Source organism: Diplotaxodon limnothrissa, linkage group LG7 (assembly GCF_057381915.1).
Source record: "Diplotaxodon limnothrissa isolate DT_005_m linkage group LG7, D_limnothrissa_male_GT1.1, whole genome shotgun sequence".
Lineage (NCBI taxonomy): Eukaryota > Metazoa > Chordata > Actinopteri > Cichliformes > Cichlidae > Diplotaxodon > Diplotaxodon limnothrissa.
This window is the reverse complement of record NC_140602.1, coordinates 35,244,908-35,265,497: the sequence shown is the minus strand read 5'-3', so window position 1 is coordinate 35,265,497 and position 20,590 is coordinate 35,244,908. Positions and strand designations below refer to the sequence as shown.

The 20,590-nt window shown below is 39.3% G+C and overlaps 2 protein-coding genes across 3 annotated transcripts; one reads left to right on the top strand and one right to left on the bottom strand.

Moving 5' to 3' along the window:
• Window positions 1-11,635: 11,635 nt before the first annotated feature.
• Window positions 11,636-12,155, bottom strand: LOC146628666 (hepcidin-like). Of its 2 annotated transcripts, none has more exons than XM_085357989.1 (3): window positions 12,072-12,155; window positions 11,898-11,984; window positions 11,636-11,728 (listed from the first exon to the last, which is right to left on the bottom strand). In XM_085357989.1, the coding sequence occupies exons 1-3, from the start codon at window positions 12,153-12,155 to the stop codon at window positions 11,636-11,638; spliced, it is 264 nt and encodes an 87-aa protein (XP_085214115.1). The 2 variants fall into 2 exon arrangements, with proteins under 2 accessions (XP_085214115.1, XP_085214117.1); XM_085357991.1 differs by having other exon boundaries at window positions 12,078-12,155.
• A 2,238-nt stretch (window positions 12,156-14,393) lies between these two features.
• On the top strand, window positions 14,394-15,376 carry LOC146628665 (uncharacterized). Its single transcript, XM_085357988.1, has 2 exons — window positions 14,394-14,433; window positions 14,526-15,376. Exons 1-2 carry the CDS (start codon window positions 14,394-14,396, stop codon window positions 15,374-15,376), a joined length of 891 nt encoding a protein of 296 aa, XP_085214114.1.
• Window positions 15,377-20,590: the final 5,214 nt, after the last annotated feature.

Genomic DNA, 20,590 nt, shown 5'->3' with positions numbered 1-20,590 from the left:
ACCTTTAATCAGCAAAATCTATAATCTGGAAACCTGGCAACAAGTCCATATAGGTTACAGCTGCATTATATTTGTGCCAGAAAATGGGCAGATGCACTAACACTAACACAGTTGACTTACGTGTGTACATAAAGGCATCAGCTGGAGGTATTCTGTGATTCAGTTTGCAACTGCACCAGCATTTTAACCAACATTAGGAAACACAAGTTACTTTTCTTCTAGTAACATCATCTTGTTTAATGAGCAAATTTGAAAACTCTATCCTGGCAGACAAGCCCCTGTCTAATTTAAGCACTGTTTCAGGATGTGGTTTCGCGGTCTGTCTCTAAGAGAATGCAACTGTCTTTTCAGGGGGTCGTGACGGCAAAACTTGTTTTTTCAAGGATCTCACATGCAGCTCTCCTTTGCATGTTTAAATTAGAAGCTGAATAGATATAAAAACCTTGCTAAAGATTATTAAAAACTGACCTAGTGGATCAGATCAGTGAATGAGGTTAATTGTATGGACATAAACTCTTTGGTAGATTATTTTTGGTTTGGCTTTGCAACACTTTACATATTGACTCCAACTTTACTCCAACTCTTCAGAGGGGACATTGAGGCTTGGCCAAGCTAGTAATGCAATGCAAACTCAACTGGGTTTGCTCCCGATAAGACATAAAACCCCTCACCTAGGAGTCATGCTAGTCAGATACCTGAACCAAATGAGCTGGCTCTTTTCGATGTGGAGGATTAGTTGCTCCACTCTTAGCTTGTCAGAAATGACCCAGCTACTAACTCTATATCTAAGGGAGAGCCAAAATTGAGCCAATTGAGAGCCCAAGATATTTGAATTCCTCAGCTTTGGTACAGGAAGTCATCGCCAACCCAAACAGCCACTGAAGGAGTGTTAAGACAATTCAGTCCATCAAAAAAAGTATTTATTTACATTTAGGAGTTATCTCTATATTCATGCCTGGATGGCTTAAAAGGGGCCAATAGTGATGCATTTACTGTATATAAAAGCTGAATGTTCCTTAACCCTTTAAGACCTACCATAAAACCAAGTCCGCCAGAGCTTATATTATATTTTTACATGCTGTGGAGCCATTTCTGGGAGCATTTCAAGTTGCTATACATCAATACAACCATTATAGCCTAGATTTTAATAATATGTATTCATTAAGTGCATAGTAATTACATAAATTGCAAAAAAGTGCAATAAACTACAAAAAAATTGAAAATCGTTTTTGCTTTTTTAACATATATTTCTAGTTAGAGAAATTTAAGAGGCTTATCCCTCATAACTGTAAATACAAAAAAGTTGCACAAAATAGTTTCCCACCACAGGAAATTTATTTTGAGTGTCTTCATAGTTTTATTTTTGAAATACACCAATTTTTATACACTGCAGGAAAAACGAATTTGCAAAAAAGCAGCATCTGCATCTAAATAAACTATTTCCAGCAGTGCAATATGAGTCCTAAGCATCCCAGAAACGACACAGAAAGTCATAAAGTCAAAGACCAGTATAGGCCCTGAGGCCCTGATGGTAAAAAAGACTACATTTCCACGAAAATGACGTCACTTCCAGTTTCGGGCAGGTAATGGCGGAAATGCAAAAGTTCGCGCTGACGTCTATTCCAACGTAGGAAGTGTTATGAACAGCTGATCGGATCGGCAAAGCGTGTTTCTGGAATATTACGTTTTTGTTCCTGCAAGCGCTTTTTATGCAGTTTTTGCAAAGCTTTATGTGGAAGGAAACCGTGACCTAGGACAAGCTGATGGCATAAGATGTAAGTACAACTCCTCCGGTTTCATATGCAAAAAAATTTTTTGCACTAGCTTACTTGGTTGCAGTGCTACCGGGATTTAAAAATAGTTACGCAAAACAGAGCGTGCCCGCTCCGATCGGCTCTAAAGGGTTAAGGCAACTGAAAGGCAAAGCTAATGTGATCACGTCTTAAACCTGATTCTTTTTCTAACAGTCAAAGATGGCGACTTCTCTCCTTATATAAAGAAGATCCATTAATATAAGCATGTTTCCAGTCTCTTTTTTTATGGAATTTGAGGCTCATTTTGTAAATTACAATATTATTTAGCATAAGTCAAGCTACTTTACACTAACTTACTACTGTTGATGCTGATGATGCATTTGTTACTTCTGAGCTGGAATATTCTATCTCACATTTTAGTGTTGTTTCTTTCCTTTCTTGAAACGTTGTGCTGCTGTTATGTCCTTCATTTATATACCATGTACTGGGTTATAAAGCACTTTCTGACACTATACTGTATAACTAAGTATGACATTCTTGCTTGAACATGCACAGATGGATCTTTTGGTATTGTCATATATTGTCCATAAAAGTTATATTAAAATATTAAACATTCCACCCTGAGTGGAGCCCACAGGCCCTCATCTCAATATAGTCTAGACTAGAAACACATTTCATTATGATGCAACAAACGTCAGCAGTATTGCTAACATCCTCCAAACTCACACACATCTGAGTGATCACTTCTTTACAACTCTGTCATTTCGAACAGGAACTCAACGCCGGTCCTTTACACTGCTTTTTATAAAAGACCTCTGAATTGATGTCTACTTTTAGCTGGGTGCTTTCACTGAAGGCCTATATTTAACTCAGTCAGTTCATGTGAATGTTTAAACCTGAACCCTCCTCACACAGCACACACACGGCAGCTGTTTTGCATGCATGCAAATGATGGCAACTCCTCGCCAGCTGGCTATGGCACATTTTATTTTTCTCTGACGAAAAGGAAGTGGAGCTGATTTCCTCTTGTGATACCATCGCCAGCATATCTTCCCTCTAAAGAGGCACACGAATGGCCCACACATGCTAAAACAATGACACATTCACAGCTAAGATGGCACAGATTAAGATGGAAAAGTTGACCGCTTGCCCCCCTTAACACAAAGTGGAGAGGCGGAAAAAAGAAGAGATTCTCACTCACCTTGATCGGCATGGTGCTGTGAAGAAACTGGCCAATGCGTGTCTGGGAAAAGGCAGTGACAGAGAAATACTGTGTGATATCAGCTCTTAGGCTGACTGTGGTGAAATGAGGAGCCAAGTGCTGCAGCGACTGTAGAGCATCCTCACCACTTCCTCTCTCCCTCTCTCTCTCTCACTCGCTCTGTCTGTTTGTCCCCCCGCCTACCTGTTGTATTATTTCCCAGCACATACATGACTCACTCTGAGTTGTAGAAAGGTTTAAAAGTGCAAGGTGTTAAAGTGCCAATGTAGGAAAAAGTCTTGAAAATAAATATCATGCACAACAGCTTTTAAAAGCTTTCTACCACAAATTTGGTCACATAAATATTGTTTACAGTAATGGTATAAAGCTAGCTCATAGAGTTATGTTGTAATATTAATATATGAGCTCAGAAGAAGATTTTTTATTAAGATATGAAATTGCAAAAAGCACAAAAGTTGGTTGACAGGAAATGAGGGGAAAGACACAGGAAATGACATGGTGCAAGGATCAAGAACTCCTTAAGAGTCACAAATTTGAGATACTCTACCTTGATTTGAAATTCATATTTCCTGGTTTCTTTCTGGAATAAGATTTTACATTTTATAAAGGTTTTTTAAAAATAGGGTTGACCACTCAAAACCTATACATTCAATACAGCACCTTATTTACCTCACCTGCCCGGCCAGTTTAGAATCCCCAGGCTACCTAACAGGGATGTCTTTGGACTTCAGCCGGAACAAGAAGAACATAAACGTCACACAGAAAGACACCGACCAGCAGATCTGAACCCAAAACCTTGTTACTGTGAGGCGACGGCGTATGTTCTGCTATTGCAGCATCTGAAACAACCGTGTCCACGGTCTCATTTCCATCTAGGTGACCCAGTCTCTCTGCCTTTGTTTCCTTCCTGGTGTCGGTAAAGCCATCCCCCGTCTTCCTCAATAACTTCAAACACATTAAAAAACCTTTTGGGCTTTTGAGAAGAAGCCAAGTCACTTGTCACAGAGTAACTGTTACCACAGCACCGGACATCAAATATAAATGCACTTTGTTTTTGTTTAAATCTGGTCATCCAGTGGCCTTTAAAAAGTGTCCCTTGATGTCTAAATTAAATTGATAAAATTAATGAACTCAAGTGGCCTTTTCAGACTGATACCATTTTGAATTCCACCTAATTTCAACACAAGTTCATTATAACCTACTGAGCGACCCAATCATTGATTCAAAAGTGCAAATGCAAGTCTTTTTTTTTATGAAGTCAGGGGTTATTATGAAGTAGTAGTGGTTTTATCTTTGCAAAAAGAAACAGCAGGACGGACGGTCTTAGCAGCACCTTTACCTTTGTCCCACTTGATCAACACCACCACACACACAGTTGGAATGTCTTAGAGGTAGATTCAACACATTATTATAAATGTATTAAAAGGTCAAAGTGTAAGCATTCATTTTCACATGCTTTCATGTGAAAATGAAGTTCACAGGACTCTGTGCAGCCCTAAACTAAGTGCACCCTTACAGCTTCAACAGGATTGAAGAAGGTAAGTGGCAGCCCGGTTCCACTTAGCAAATGCACTTGATTAAATATTTTTCACTAAATGTACCTGTATATTGTTCACATGTTTGAAATAAATTAACAAAACAAACGAACAAAACAAACAAATTATCATTAGGAAGTGTGACCAACAGAAATTTGGGCAGTTTGTTGGTCTGCACAAATATTGCCTGTTTGGAAGGATTGTCAGGAGAAAGCCTCTTCCCGTTACAAACCACATGGCAGGACATCTTAGGACTAAACAAATTGCAAGACTTCTGGAACAATGTCATTTAGCCAGACAAGACCACATGTGTGGTCATAATGCACAGTGATACACTTGGTGAAAACCAAAAACAGCATATAAAAACACCTTATACCAAGTGTCAAACACGGTGGTGGAGGGGTTATAATTTGGGCTTGTTTTGCGGCCACAGGACCTGAGCACCTTGTGGTCATTAAGTTAAGCATGAACTCATGAGTTACTCATGAGCAACACTGAACACATGAACACTGATGTTTTCCTGTCTCAAACATAAGGTCGGCTGCTCCACAAGTAAAGCCTGGTAACAGGACCATGATCTCAAGCACACTATCAAATCTACAACAGAATGACTGAAAAATAGAAAAATACTAGTGTTGCAATGGCCTGGTCAGAATCCAGACCTAAACGGGAGTGAAATGGTGTGGGGGACATAAAGAGAGCTGTGGGTAAACTAATGTCTGCAAACTGCAATAAACTGAAGCAATGTAAAGAAGAGTGGGCTAAAATCTTCCTATAACAACATCAGAGACTGAGAAAGCTGATAAATCATGATCTGAAGTAAGTGCTGCTTTAAGTGACTCTACAAGATGCTGAATCATGGGGTATAGTATTTCACACTATGCCTTAGAGCTGTGAAAACCCAAGATAGAGGCTTTATAGAGCCAGACTTTGAGACTTCAAAATGCAGAGCCCAAAACCAATAGATGGACTTCACGGATGCTACGTCTATCATTAATTCAGTGGACGGGCCTCATGGAACATGTAGTGAAAGGCACCTAGATCCACATTGACTTTTATATTTGATGGAAGTATTTGTTGGCTTTTTGTTTGCCATGGTTCCTAATTTAACGTATCACACACTGTCAGCTGTCACAGTTAACTTGATCACAGCATGAACCAAATGAGGTGCGTTAACTTCCTGTAAAGTGCAGCATTCATACAGTACTACGACGTAAACACCATCATTTTGTATTATATACAAACTGGAAGAAAGTTGGTTTATTTATTTTTATTTTATTTATTATTAGCCTGTTTGTTTGTCCATTTTCACCAACCAGTTTGAAGTCTATTGACAGTTCTTTATTTCTGTATATGTTTAATAACCTTCCACCATTAATCATTTAATCTTTTGTGTTCAAAAGGCACCGCATCTAAGAGCCACAAACATGATGCAGTCATGATGTCATGGTCCTGGGTCACCGGACCGTGACACATGAAGACGTTATTCTTGGTTAATCGCGATTGCATCAGTATCATTCTGCAGAATAAACACTCACTTCCTGTCAGTTTTTTAGCCCTTCCCCTGCCATAAACGTAGAACTGACTATGACGTTTAAATAGCCTTAGTTTTGCATAAATGTATGCATTGCTCATGTTTGCGCGATATCATATGGTCCCGGTAAGTTCCAGATGGCTTACGAGTTGCTACATGAAATTACTGAAGCTTTTTCATGCATAAAAAGATCATGTATGAATTCATGTTTCCTAAAATAAAATTTGGCTCTGAGTCAGTAGTCTCCTTATTGGATGAGGGTTAAAGTTTAAATTCATTTTAATTAAAGGTCTTTGGTGGAATAGTACCAAGAAAACGAGTAAATTTCCACCACAAAGCATTTCCTCTAACTGAGCACAGACAGGGAAGGGGAAGTTTTCTACACCCTGCCTTGTGTGTGCCTTCTCAGATACACTTTAAGGCACTGATGTCAGTGTTTCTTTCTTTAGGAGCTTCTATGTATCCTCTAGGGGGAGTAGTGGCAGCTCTGGCACATACCCTCCCATTGCCAGTAATGATAGTTATTTATCGAAGCTTTTCCTGTTGTTTGTCATATTTCTACTTGTCTCCTCCCTTTCTTTTGTTTCCTTTAATCTTGCTCCTTCCTCTTTTTTATGCTGATTTTATATTGTTATTGTTTACGCCTAAAAGCAGTTCTCCATCGCTTACTCTCCCTTTCTGTTTGTCTTCCTCTTTTCTCTCTCCAGCCCTTCCTCCATCTCCCCTTTGTCCTCTAAGTGGGCCAGAGGTCTGCTTGTCTGAAGTTTGTTTGGGAACACCATAGGGGACAGATTGCCCACTCCTTAAACATCAAAACGGTGACTAGAGGCGATCGTATATCAGCTCAGTCCACCAAGATTGAACACACAACTTTTGTCACATTTGTCTGTAGGTCAGTCATGAGGCTTCACAGCTGCTGGTTTGCTGCTGGCTTTAAGTTTGATTTGACTCCAGCAGTCGGTCATTTAATAGAGAGATTCATTCAATGCTGAATACAGGAAACTGTTGTGTCCTCTCTCTATCACCATTGTTTTTATGGTCCCTCTTTCATGAAAAATGTTTTAAATATTCATGTAAAAAATATTTGGTCTTATCTAAAAAGGAAGTCTTAAGCCTGAGGTGAAAACAAGTAAACATAAAACAAAATACAGGAAGTCTTGCTGTTTTTTATGTGGTGTAAGAATAACCACAGAAATCTGCTGAGGCCCTTTGTTTGCAGTTGAAATTGCATTTTAAGTCAGTTCTGAGAACATGTTGGCAAAACCCCCAATTCCAAGTCTGCATCGTGGGTTTGAGCAAACATGTCCAGAAAATGTCACAGTTATGTAATGGTTATGCAGTGTTGTGTAATACTATGCACAATACACTTTAAAAAACAACAACAAATAAGAAGACTGCATTATACCACCTTTAGCTTTGATTACAGCCTGCTATCCCTGTGGCGTTTTTTAACACCATAACTCAGAGGAATATAGAACATCCAAATATAAAACAAACTGTCATGAAACACAGGGAAAGGAGGAGAGGACACAACAAAGGGCAAGAGGAGATGCAATGCATACATAAGGTAAGGTGGGAAACACAGCAGGAACAAATCAAGAATAACAAGACAAGGGAAGTTAAACTCAACACAAGGCACACGAGATGATAGACTGTCAAAATAAAACAGAAAATAAATTAAGGTGAGACAAAGGGGGTGTCCACATTCATGGGCTGTGTCACTACCATTGACTGTAGTCAATTGTCACTACCCGATCCGTACCGGAAACCCGATTGGTACCATGTGTAACAGTGTTTATGTGGTATTATTCCACTTGCCACAAATGTCAGTGTAATGGCGAAACAGAGCCCCCTCTCAGTGTTGCCAACTTAGCGACTTTGTCGCTATATTTAGCGAGTTTTCAGACCCCTTAGCTACTTTTTTTTTCTTAAAAAAGTCGCTAAAAAAGACGTGAAAGCGCTACTCTCAACAAGCAGCGGGTGCTGTAACGCAGTCAGTTCTTCTTTTACTCTTTTACTCTTATGCTGTTTTGTGGATCACAAGGTTTAAAACTACTTATAAACACACACACACAAAGTAACTCCACCAGAGTGCCTATTTTGGGTCACTTTTGCCGGTCCAAGCCCAGGTAAAGGAGCAGGGTTGGAATTGTGACATTAAAAAAACCAATAATTGCTAAAAGAAATTTAATTTGTAGTTCTAAATAAACTCTAAATGCTTTTAGGACGTTTTTTACTCACTTTATGTCTCTTCCACGATGTTATTTCTCTCTCCAACAACATAGGTTACAGTTAGATTAGCATGACCAATTATGCAAATTAGGCGATGACGTCATTTAGCGACTTCTAGCGACTTTTAGGACAACCAACAGCGATTTTCCTTACTGAGGAGTTGGCAACACTGCCCTCTCTTGGTGTGGCTGGTTAGGTGAGGCTGGCTGCAGTAATCGCTGCCAGTCTGCCGTAGCCATACGAGAGGTGAGTTGTATTGTTGCACACACAATGTAGCTAAGTAGTACAGACACGTAAAAGATGTTTGATTAACTGATGGGCACCGAGTGTAATAAGGGCGTAGTGGACACATGTCCACAACACCCGTTTTATGTACTTTTCATTTGTTTATTATTGTGTAAAACTGTATGCTAAAGCAGAATGCTAATGGGATGTTCTGCCATAGTGTGCTGTTTGGAGTGGTGTGTGGCGAGCCTTTGCACTGATAAAACACCGCTGTTTCCATTCAGCAAATAATGTGGTAACGATCGATCAGAGACTCCTTGTCTTCTTAAAAACACAACACAACGCAGAGTCGAGGAGTCTGTTTGGGCCGAACTGTTGCAGTGGGGTGACGCAGAAACCGGTTACACATGCATGTGAGAAAGGTGTCTACTTCCGGCCGAAGCATTTTACAATAGTTACGGGTCAGAATATCTGTTAAGATGTTAAGAATAATAAGTATCGCCTAAATTGTTTGGAGTAATGAAACATTTCAATATAATGTAGACAAAAACGAAAAATAAAACGATAGTTACGGATCAGGACTCCCCGATCCTTACTGCGCATGTGCAAAGTCGGACCGTACAAATCGGGTCTACCTCATTCGTACCGTGCATGTGCAGAAGTATTCTTCTTCTTCTGTTTCGTTTAATGGCAGTTTACTCCCCAGTGTACGAGGATACCGCCACCTGGTGACTGAGCGAATGAGCCCTATTGTAAAATGAACGAGCGTCATTACAAATGCGTGTTAAATTTGATTTAGTGATAGTCGAGTGTGTTTATGATTGTCTGTGTGGAGAGGATTGTTGGAATAGTAATGATGATGTCCGCTATCGCTGTCAATTGTCAGTAAACACTTCATCTGGCTGATGAATCTTCATGTGACATATTACTAAGTCAGTATTATTAAGTCTGTAATTAGGCGCCATTCTTCTTATTTTACGGAGCTGTTGTTCGATTAGGGGACGCTCTCTGTTGAGGAGAAAAGCATGCTATGAGCTAACTGGGTGCTAACCGTGTCACTCAAATACATTAACTGTCGCAATGTTGGCAAAGAGAGGAAGTGACGTAAGATTTGCGCATGCGTGGTACCGATCGGGTTTCTGGTGCGGATCGGGTAGTGACAGGCTCCATCCTCCGGAGGCAGCATTTGTAGGCCGATTACGTCAGAGCGACGCACCAAAGGCTGTCCAAATTCGTAGACTCCAAACGCAGCCAACAAATGCGTCCTCCTTTTCCCGAATTTGAAGGATGGGTCGGGTGTATCCTTCGTGGCCAACCATATCCCAGAATTCATAGCACAGCCCAGCCAATTCCAGTTTCCAACAATGGCAGCCACTACTAAGTTTTAATATTACTCTTATTACTCTTTATGGGTCACAAAATAAACTTTTAACATATTTTCCAGCGAGAATGTAGCTGTGTAAACTTCAAATATCTGCTTGGTTCCTCCTTGGTTTTCACACAGCTGAATAAACGTTAAACAGAAAACTGATTAAATAGAAGTGTGAGATGGTCGAGAATTTACGCCAGTGTCCTGTTATATTTTAGATAGCAGGGAGCAGGCGGCCGAGTTTATTAAACTACACCGAGACAGCGGTGACGCTAATCAGAAAGCTAGACCGTCCAGTTTCACAGCCATTTACTTCCGGCCTACCCGACCTTCTGAGGACCCGGCCCAAGTAGACCGCGAATGACGGGTCCAGAAGGCTTAGAACCAAACGCAGATTCAATGCACATGGTTAAACTATTCATAAGAATTTGTTTAAAGAGATGGAATGGAGAACGTGGCTAGAGCTAGGAGTGTCAGCAGAGAGCAGGAACCAGAGGAAAAGCTATCGAGAGACTGATCACCTGGGTCGTGATGGGAACAGTCCAATGGGAATTCTGCATCAATCAGTCAGCGTAATGCCTAAAAGTTTATTCAGATGTAAATATATAAAAATTTTAAAATGAACAATATGAAAAAAAATCATCAGTGTTTTTAATGACACTGCATTTCATTCATGTGTCTCTATTGGACAGTGTTGTAGAAGTTACAGAAGATAGGAATCAGTTCCACCTTGGCCTGACGTTTGATCACGTTTGGTTGTACTGGCTTTGAGCCTGTTTGTGATACGCTACATCCACATGATACAGCTACTCTAGCTTTTTTTGAAGTGTCGTGAAATATTTTTGCTTAAATGTTCTGCAGAACGAATGCAGCGCACATACAGTACAGATATTATCTGAAACAGCATTACACAGTGTTACACCTACTTTACAGTTTCACCACAGTGCAACGTCTCTCAGTATTGTTGAGATGTTTTCTATTATTATGTCCAGTATCAAATTTCTGCTGTACTCAAATCTTTCTATTCTCTCTTTTTCTTCTGTGTGAGGGATTCCTGCATTAATCATGCAGCTTAGAAACTTCATATGCACACCGTGAAAACACCTCCAAATAAATTCAGTGAAAGGTTGTCAAGATAAGGTTGTCTAAAACATTTATGAATGAACTTGTATAGAAAGTGTTTCTAGGAAACATTATCTAACACTTCTACATTCTTAAAAAAAAAGTATGCTTGGTTTAACTTTCAAATAACCAACGAACCAGTCCATCAGCTCAAAGCTATTGTACATTACTGCATTTTTGTCATAATTAGTGGTAAAATTGAATGATGATGAGATGCTCCCCACTCATATAATTACAAATATGGGAAAATATGCTCACTTTACTTTTGCTATCAATGGCTTGGCTCTATTAACAGGTTGTACCACATACGACATGGGCAAGAGTATGAGGCAACAACTCTTAACTGATATCAGCACAAAACCTGTACAACAGGAGCTTCATGTCACTGGTTTCCATTAATGTTTAATTCTTGTCAGACAGAAACAGAAAAAAAAAACAGCACATGTTATAGTATAGTGACTCTGAACTTTTTAATATAATAACATACTGTTGTTCCAAATGCTTGGTACACTGTTCACTGATACAGCAGGACGACCAGATGAAGAAACACTGTCAGACTTTAACAAATGCTAAGCAGTTAAATCATTTCATGTATAAGAGTCTATATTTAGTGGTTGATGTGATAATCGCAGGTAGATATTCTCAGAATCTGCAGCACAATCCACAGACACCAGCATTGCAGCAGCCGCAGCAAAAGCGACACTTAATGCCACGCTTCTGTCTGTGGTACGGCATCTGTGTGAAAGAGGAGAAGAGCAGAGAGTTTATCTTCAGCTGCAAGTCACTTCATTGTTTCTAATTTTATGTAAAGCTGTGAGTGCACAGTCTATTTTAAACATCTTCCTGTATTTGAGAGATCTCACAATTACTGTCTTCATTCATTCATTTATTGAATGAAACTCACCACCCATGAGTCAGCTGATATCTCCTGATGTTCAGCAGCTGGACTGTCATTGCTCACAGCCTCTTGTAGCTCTTGCAGTTCTCGTATCTGTAGAGAAAGAAAACAGATCTTAGCATCTTCACAACAAATTCATGCAGAAGAAGCACATTACATGAATTTAACACAGTCTGTAACCTCAGCAAATGTGGCAGAGCTCTGCTGAATGCAAATACACATGAGTGCAACGGCCACTGCAACTGCAACGCTGAACGTCTTCATCTTCAGGAGGTTTGAGTGGTTTAAGGTGGTCAGATCCTTTGACTCTCTCGTTGACTCTTGTCAGCTCCTTTGTGATGGTTGACTGAGGGAAAAGGTGCTGGTATTTATACTCATTTGCTCCACTGCTGCCTCGTCACTTAGAGTACAGAAACTATGAACAGGCTTGCATCAATAGGACAGGGAAAACCCATATAGTTAAACATCCGAAGAAAAGGTCAAAGTTCATGCCGACTGAGAAAAGTACAGATTTTCTCGTTCCTCAGGAATTTCCCATTCCCAGAATTTCATAGCACAGGAAAATAAGGAGTTTTGCAAAGTATTGCAAAACTCCTTATTTTTGCAATAAGGAGTTTCTGCTCCTCAGAACCGCAAACCGTGGAGTTTGCGGTTCTGAGGATTCCTGCTCCAACAACCACTCAGTATTAACAAACTGTATGTCACAGACAATGTGTGAGATTATACTGTTTTAGTAACATTGTGTCCTCAGTTACTGCATCAACTACATGCTTGTATTACACAGTTTATCACAATAAACTTTATGGTCATTTAGATATAATGTGGAATTTTGTTGTCATTTTAAATGTCGTATTTTCCTTTGTTACATTTGTAAAACTGACTGCTATGCACCGTCCATCCATCAATTCATCCATCAAAGCTGCCATAAAACCTAATTTTTGGATTAACCCTTTCCTTAGTCTGAATCCCAGCTGTGCACATCAACATCACTGATTTGCACAAATACAGTTTATAATGAAGACATGTTAAATATTAAGCACTGAAAACAGTTTGGTTGTTGTTTGGAACGTCATTTAATGCATGTTGTTTTGTTGCCATAGTGATGCCTCCAGGGGAAAATTAGGGAGCAGAGCAAGAATAAGACTGTGGATATATGTTTTGATAGCTTTGGGTTCTCTTTGTTTTTGCCTAACAATCATAAAGAAATGTATTATATTTTGTGTGTGTCCTCATTATTGAGCTTTAATCCTGCATAAAGGCCAAGATGAATCTCTTAGAGTAGAACTTTACAGTAACTATTAGAATAAAAAAAAAAAACACACATTGACTGCTTTAGTTTTTAAGATTCACTTCTGTCTTAAGTATTTTTTGTCTCTATATAAAAGATATCAAAATCTGTGCATACAACTTGATGTAAAAAGAATCTATGTACATTCTGCAGTCTATGATGCTAGAATGGCATCACAGCATTTAAACATGTTTTGAATGAAAACATCAGTATATGAAAACAAAACTGAAGAGACACTGCAACCGTATGAAGGAAGACGACTATTTAGTGAAATTTCTACATTTCCCTGAGGATTAACTGCTCTGTCATTTACCAAGAACTAAAGTAAGCTCAAATTTCATTTTATAGACTTAAGATCATTTACTTAAATATAAAGCCTGATTTTCCTGCCTGCCAGGACAGTATTTATGTACTTTACATTGTGCAAGTCTAGACTATATTTTACATCATAGAGAGGATGATGTGGCTCTATTATTCAGGAAAACAAATGAAGACTTAACTATTTGTCAGCTGTTGTAATATTTGACAAATTATACATAAATTAGAAAATGTTCTTAATCATATCTTAGAGTGACAGAAGCTCTGCTGTTAATCTTAGTATCTGCCGTTTTTACATGCTTACATGAACACACACAGTTACTGTCCCTCCATTTAGAAAGACAGAGGCATCAGAGTGAGCATCATTCAACACAGATGCTCTCACAACACAAATCCTGACGTCGGTTTGCAATAAATGTAATTTAAAAAATTTACATTCATGTATGCTATATGCATTTTGTCCATTCCAAAGTTGTGAGTCTATACCAGCTAAAATGCTGTCTTTAGTTATTAACATTTGAAATGATGAAGGCACTTGAAAGTAACACAACATTAGCTGCCTTTCCAGAAAAAGACAAAAACCTTTCAGAAGTACGTAAGGTTTTGTGAGGTTTTCCTCCCAGGCTTCTAGACTTCTGATTGGCCAATATTTCTACACAGTTAGGATTTGGCATGTTCCTGACTTTGTTTTTAGGGTTTACATGTGGAAGGAGATATTTTTTCAAAACTGCACATGTGGACGGGAATTTTTTTTTAAACGAAAAAGGAAAATTTCCGTTTACAAAAATGCCCGTGTACGTGTGGACGTAGCCTAAAGTTATCACAAAAAAAGCAAATTCGCTGAACATTCTGAGTTTTTTAGTGATCATTGTTGTTTTCTGTTCCTTGTAGTCAAAATGAATGGAAGCGGAGATGGATCACAAAATAACCGTAATGGTAAGCACATGTACTCAGTTGTAAAATTGATGAAAAACTGATTTTCAGCAGATATTTATGAATGCTAATTAAAAGATAAAATGATCTTGCAGGCCGACAGGTTAACCCAGAAATGTTTCCAAGAGGAGATCAGGAGCCAGCTTATGAACCTGTTGGTGGATTCTGGGGTTTACTGGAAAGACTTTATGTTACTCTCTATGATATCTTTTTTTGGAGGCTGACTGAGCTACTAGATGAATTAGAGGATCGATATGATGTCTTATATATTGACTTTCACAATGTCAATGACGGCAATGTCAACAATGTAAACAATCACAATATTAATGTGAGAGACAATAATGCCAATGTTGACAACAATGAACTGCATGATGATCATAACGCTATTGTTGTTGTCGGCATTGAAAATGACGATTCTGATGAGGCATTTGAAGACTGTGAGGATGTTCACCCGTACATCCCAGAAGAGGATCCTCAGCCAGGTGTATCCAGGAAGAGGTCTAGAGAGATGGATGTGGAAGATGTGGAACCAAACAAAAGAATCAGATGGAGCAAGGAGTTTTCTGATGATGACTCTGACTCTATCTCTGCCTGTGACACTGATAGCGAGGGCTGTCCTCATCTTGGTAATATTGCTGATGAGGTACCGCTGCCTGTTGGATCCACGAAAAGGTCCAGAAAGGAAGATGGAGATGAAGAAAAGCCTAATAGCAAAAAATCCAGGCTCGCAAACTCTGATTCGGGGACCAGCTCAATTGTGTATGATCACTCTGAGAGCAGTAATGATGAACTTTTTGAAGATGCCCATGAAGAGCCTGACAACCATGAAACTGGAGGCACGAGGAAAAGGTCCCGAGAGGATTTGGAGGAAGAAGAGGAATACTTGCGCGTTTGCAAATTTCGGAGGTGTTCAAATGAGTCCACCAGCACCAGTGATGACAACTAACACTATTTCAACTGGATTTTTCTGTATCCTTTTAGTAGGCTGATGGCCTGCTCAGGTGACCCTGAATCCTCCCGTGGTTTTGCTGCAATAAGCTGGGCATACACTGTGCAATTTTTTCAGTCGTGTTATTCAGCTCCTGTTCAAACTGTACGATTGACTCGTAGGGGTTAGAAGTTCGTAGGTCACGATGCAGGGTCTCATACTATACGGCCCGCTGCTCTGTGCAACCTGAGTGCTCACACTGTGTGTCCATAGCATGAAGGTTATAACACAAAAGTTTACACTATTTTCACGGTTGTTGTGAGGCCACATTGAAAAGGCTCAGATGAGCTTGGCAGTTCTACAAGTTGTGCCTCCATCCCTTGTGTCCGGATCACACGCTGCACTGCTGTGCTGTTCTGTCTTTTCGCTTTCATCTCTGTGTTTGCGCGTGCGCAGTGTGAGACGCTGCGTTGACACCCTCACGACGGCCGACAGGATTTCAAACAGGTTTGATTTTCTTACGACCAAACGACTGATGATTGGGAGCTGGTCGTGAGGTGTTAATCACTTCTCGTTACCCCACGTATACGATGTACGACACACGATTAAGGCCAAACTTGGGTCGATCCCCAAAACGGTCGCACGACTGAAAAATCGGCTCAAAATGGGCCAAAAAATCGCACATTGTATGTCCAGCATTAGGCGTAGGCTGCCGGGGGATTCCCATGATGCACTGGGTGTTTCTTCTTCACCCACTATGTGTTAATAGACCTCTCTGCACTGAATTGTACTTGTTGTTAACCTCTGGCTCTCTTCCACAGAATGTCTTTATCCTGTTTTCCTTCCCCCTCCCCAACCGGTCGCAGCAGATGGCCGCCCCTCCCTGAGCCTGGTTCTGCTGGAGGTTTCTTCCTGTTAAAAGGGAGTTTTTCCTTCTCACTGTCGCCAAAGTGCTTGCTCATAGGGGGTCATTTGATTGTTGGGTTTTTCTTTGTAAGTATACCTTACAATATAAAGCACCTTGAGGTGACTGTTACTGTGATTTGGCACTCTATAAAAAAAAATGAATTGAATTTAAAATTGAATGGATGTCACTGTGTAGATTCCCTCCATACACAGCAAATCCAGCATCTCCAAATTAACACTGTCGGATTTGATTTCAACACTATTAAAGTGTCTATATGGGTCCACACCAGAGAGTGTTAATTTAACTCTTTTTAGAGAGTTGGTACGTTAACTCTGATTTAGTGTTAAACACCAAATCTGTCTGGAGTTGATAATTTAACACTTGGTGTTAAGAGTTTATATATTAACTCTCAAAGAGTATTTTAGTTTAACTACGTAAGAGTTATCTTCTAATTCATTCTAAAAAGTGGGAATTTTACTGTTCTGAACTTCTAGAAATTTCCTTTGGAAATAAACATTTACTAAAAAGATGCAATGGTTTTTGAAAAACATTTATTCTGAACTGTGCACCACAATTTCAAAACATTTTCTGAAAGATGTAACAGTATACATGTTCTCACTTTCATTAGAATTTTGTTTATCAAAAGGTCTGACATGGTAAATGCAAATAACAGCATTCTCATCACTTATTTCTTCAATACAATATGCATGTCCTTCATTCATCCCTTTGTGGAACTTCAACGCACTTCTGCTCTCCCCCATATTCCATCTGCACAAGCATATCCTGTGCGGAGATTGAATAAAAATTAGTTGACACTAATTAATGGCACAAATAATCCAGTAAACAATTGCAGCACAGTAAAAAAAAAAAAAAAAGGAATCCTCTTTGAGCCATTACTTGTGTAAAGTATTTTCCCAAAAGACAAGGACACAGGCAACAGGTAATACTGAACTAAATGTAAAACCTCAACCTTTTTCATTTTTACCTAAACCGTGTGCACAAAACTCTGGAGGGATCTAAATGCTAAGGTACAACAACAACAACAACAATCTTTATTTATAGAGCACATTTAAAAGCCAAGGGCATGCCAAAGTGCTTTACATAAAAGAATAAAACAATAAAACAATTAACACTATAACATCAGAGTCATATAAGTGTGGAATTATGTTCACAGGTAAAAACCACTAATAAGAGTAAACTATAGCACATAGCTATAGCAAAGTAAAGCGGTACCATCAAACACAGTGATAGAGAACATAGACAACGCAAGACAACGCAAGACAAACAGAAAAATTAATAGAATAACTCACTGCAAACAAGGCCAGGATTTAACTGGTAGAAAAAGCAAGTTCAAACAGATATGTTTTAAGCCGTGATTTAAAAGATTGAATAGAATCAGACGCCCGGATGCCAATCGGGAGATTGTTCCACAGCTCAGGTGCAGCTAGAGCAAACGCTCGATCACCTCTAGACTTCAAACGAGATCTGGGCTGAACCAACAATAACTGTGAGGATGATCTTAAAGCCCTCGCAGGAGCATATGAGTTTAAGAGTTCCTTAAGATAGCTTGGTCCTGTGTTATTAGTAATTTTAAAAGTAAGCAACAGAATTTTAAATTGAATACGAAATTTCACAGGCAACCAGTGCAGATCAGCGAGGACGGGAGTGATGTGAGCAAACTTCTTAGTTTTAGTTAGAATGCGTGCAGCGGCATTCTGGACTGTCTGTAATCTATGTAGAAGGGTAGAGTGGAGACCAAAATAAAATGAATTACAATAATCTAGCCTTGACGTTACAAAGGCATGGATGAGCTTTTCCAGGTCATTGTGCGGGATATAGTGTTTGGCCTTAGAAATAAGGCGAAGTTGGTAAAAACTGGATCTGACGACAGCAGACACTTGTTTATCAAGTTTAAATGAGCTGTCAAGTAGCACACCCAGATTCCCGACAATGTCAGAGAAGGAGCTAGTGAGAAAACCAAAGGCATCACGAAGTTTGGCACGGAGGTAGGTAGGTAGGTAGGTAGAACCCAGTCAGGACATCTGCTACTGCTGTTTGCTCGTTTTTATTTTTATTTTTATGGGAGATCGTTTTCAGGGTTCAAGTAGCACCATTATACCAACATTTCAAATTCTAGACATTGTTTTAGGTGTATTTGACCAAAGGTTTGACTGAAAATTCACATGCAAGCTTTTTTTCAAGGCTGTGGTATTTGCCCGCAAACAATACCTTTCAGCTAGCTAAAACAGAATATTATGCTATCACCGAGCAACATGGCTAATGCCTTTCACACAGCTTTGTCTCAACTCCAAAGAGCCACAGAAGTAAAAGCTCATAATAATAATTGAAACAATCTTTGAAAAAAATGCCTTACCAAGCATCGCAAACAACTCAAATATGTAGAGCAAAATGTTCTGAAACGGCTTCACTTCAGCTTTGATTGGAGCCTGTGGTGCTGGGGGCGGAGTCTGTGAATTTACTCATAGCCCCTGTAGGAGTTCAGAGTTAAGAGGTCAAGAGTTAATGTTTCCATTGTAACACCTCCAGATTTGAAATAGAAACACTAATTTTTAACACTCGATTTTAACTACTATCATTTTACACCTCAGAGTTACATTAAAATAATGTGACTCTGCTTAGAGTAAAATTAACTCTACTTTTGCAAGAAGACTACTAACACCAAAACATTTAACACTTTTGAATTTGCTGTGCAGGAGGATGCAGCCCATGAATTTGGACACCCTTAAAGACTTAAACATACAAATTTGATGCAGCAAGACAACCATAGAGACAGGACTGAAGGAACAGAATGGCATCATCAAAGGGAGCTCACACATCTATAGCCTTACTAAGCAACAAACTAAAGGCACAAATGACAAAAAGACACAAAAATAGCAAAATAACTGAAGACCGTAAACAATATGAAACTAAAACAAAAAATCATGAACCCACAAAATTTAAAACTCTGAGTTTATAACTGCAGTTTGATGGTTGACCACTATCACAGGTTTTAATAATGCTTCGGACAGTTCTTAACCTAGTTTCAGCAGCTTCAGTAATCTCAACTGTTTTCTTGATTTACCTGTTTGCTTAGTTAAATCCAGCTGGAGGCTTTTTCTTTTTCTTCTTCTTCTTCTTCTTCTTCTTCTTCTTTAAGCCAGACAGTATACAGTATGTCCATTACGTAACTGAGATCAAAAATCTCATTTTCAAGAATGACCAAGCCACAACACAAACACATAAGACCAACATCCAGATCATCTGTAATGTAGGATCAAGGTCAAAACACGAACAATTACTAACAAATTTCTGGCCAGCGACATCAAAATGACAAACACTGTTTTCTCTGTTACTCATAAAGGAGCAGTGCGATAGTTGCTGGATCTCAGAATATAGTCTTAGTTCAATATTCTAGCACAGTCGTTTAATTTCTGTGTTCTTTCGTGTAACTTGTTAGTTAAATAATGTCTGACCAAGTCTAACTTTGCCTTTTCAGTTTTTAGTTCTTAAAAATTTCATTGTGACTCAACTGGATGATTTGTTTTATCGGTGGGTGTGCTGAACAACTGTCTCACTACGCTCGTGTTTATTTCAGTGAGTGTGACAAACTATCTTCGTGAGTCGTTTCATCATCACCACAACAATGTGAAAGCCAGAGCCACAACGTGATGACTCAGGAACAAGTCAAGTAGTGTTTTCAAACCTTTAGAAACAGGCAGCTCTTACTGAGGACAGAACACTTCCACAACATATTTGACACAGACGAACTCTAAATAACATAGAAAAATGCTCTATTAGAAGTAAAAGCCCTGCCTTAAAGCACTCTGAATAACACAAGAAACTCCCGTAAAGTAAAAGAAGTTTCACAAAACAGACACGGTGTTATTGTTTTAATTACATGAACTATAGTTAGCTAGTTTCCTCACTGGTGCCCAGCTTGAGAGTCCAGCCTATCTAAGAGGCCACCATATAAATCTGAGGAGTGGTGAGATGATTTTGATTTATAAATACTAGATGAGGAATCCAAACAGCTTTTTGCATTAGGTTTATTGAAATTGAGATGTTTTATTATGTTTTGGGTAAAAATATTTGCTTTATGCTGTAAAAAAAAATACATCCTTGTGAGATGCAGATGGCACACACGTTTAAAAAGGCACTGACGTCTCACATGGCTGACTGTCAGAGCTGTTTGCCTTGTCAGTTTTGCAGCATCAGTCTCAGCCTGTAAGTTGGTCAGAGTCACAGTGTTGATGCAGCTGTGCTCATCGGTCACAGGCTGGGTGAACCTCTACCCTCTGCGCTGCTGGGAGGCTTTTAGGCATCTA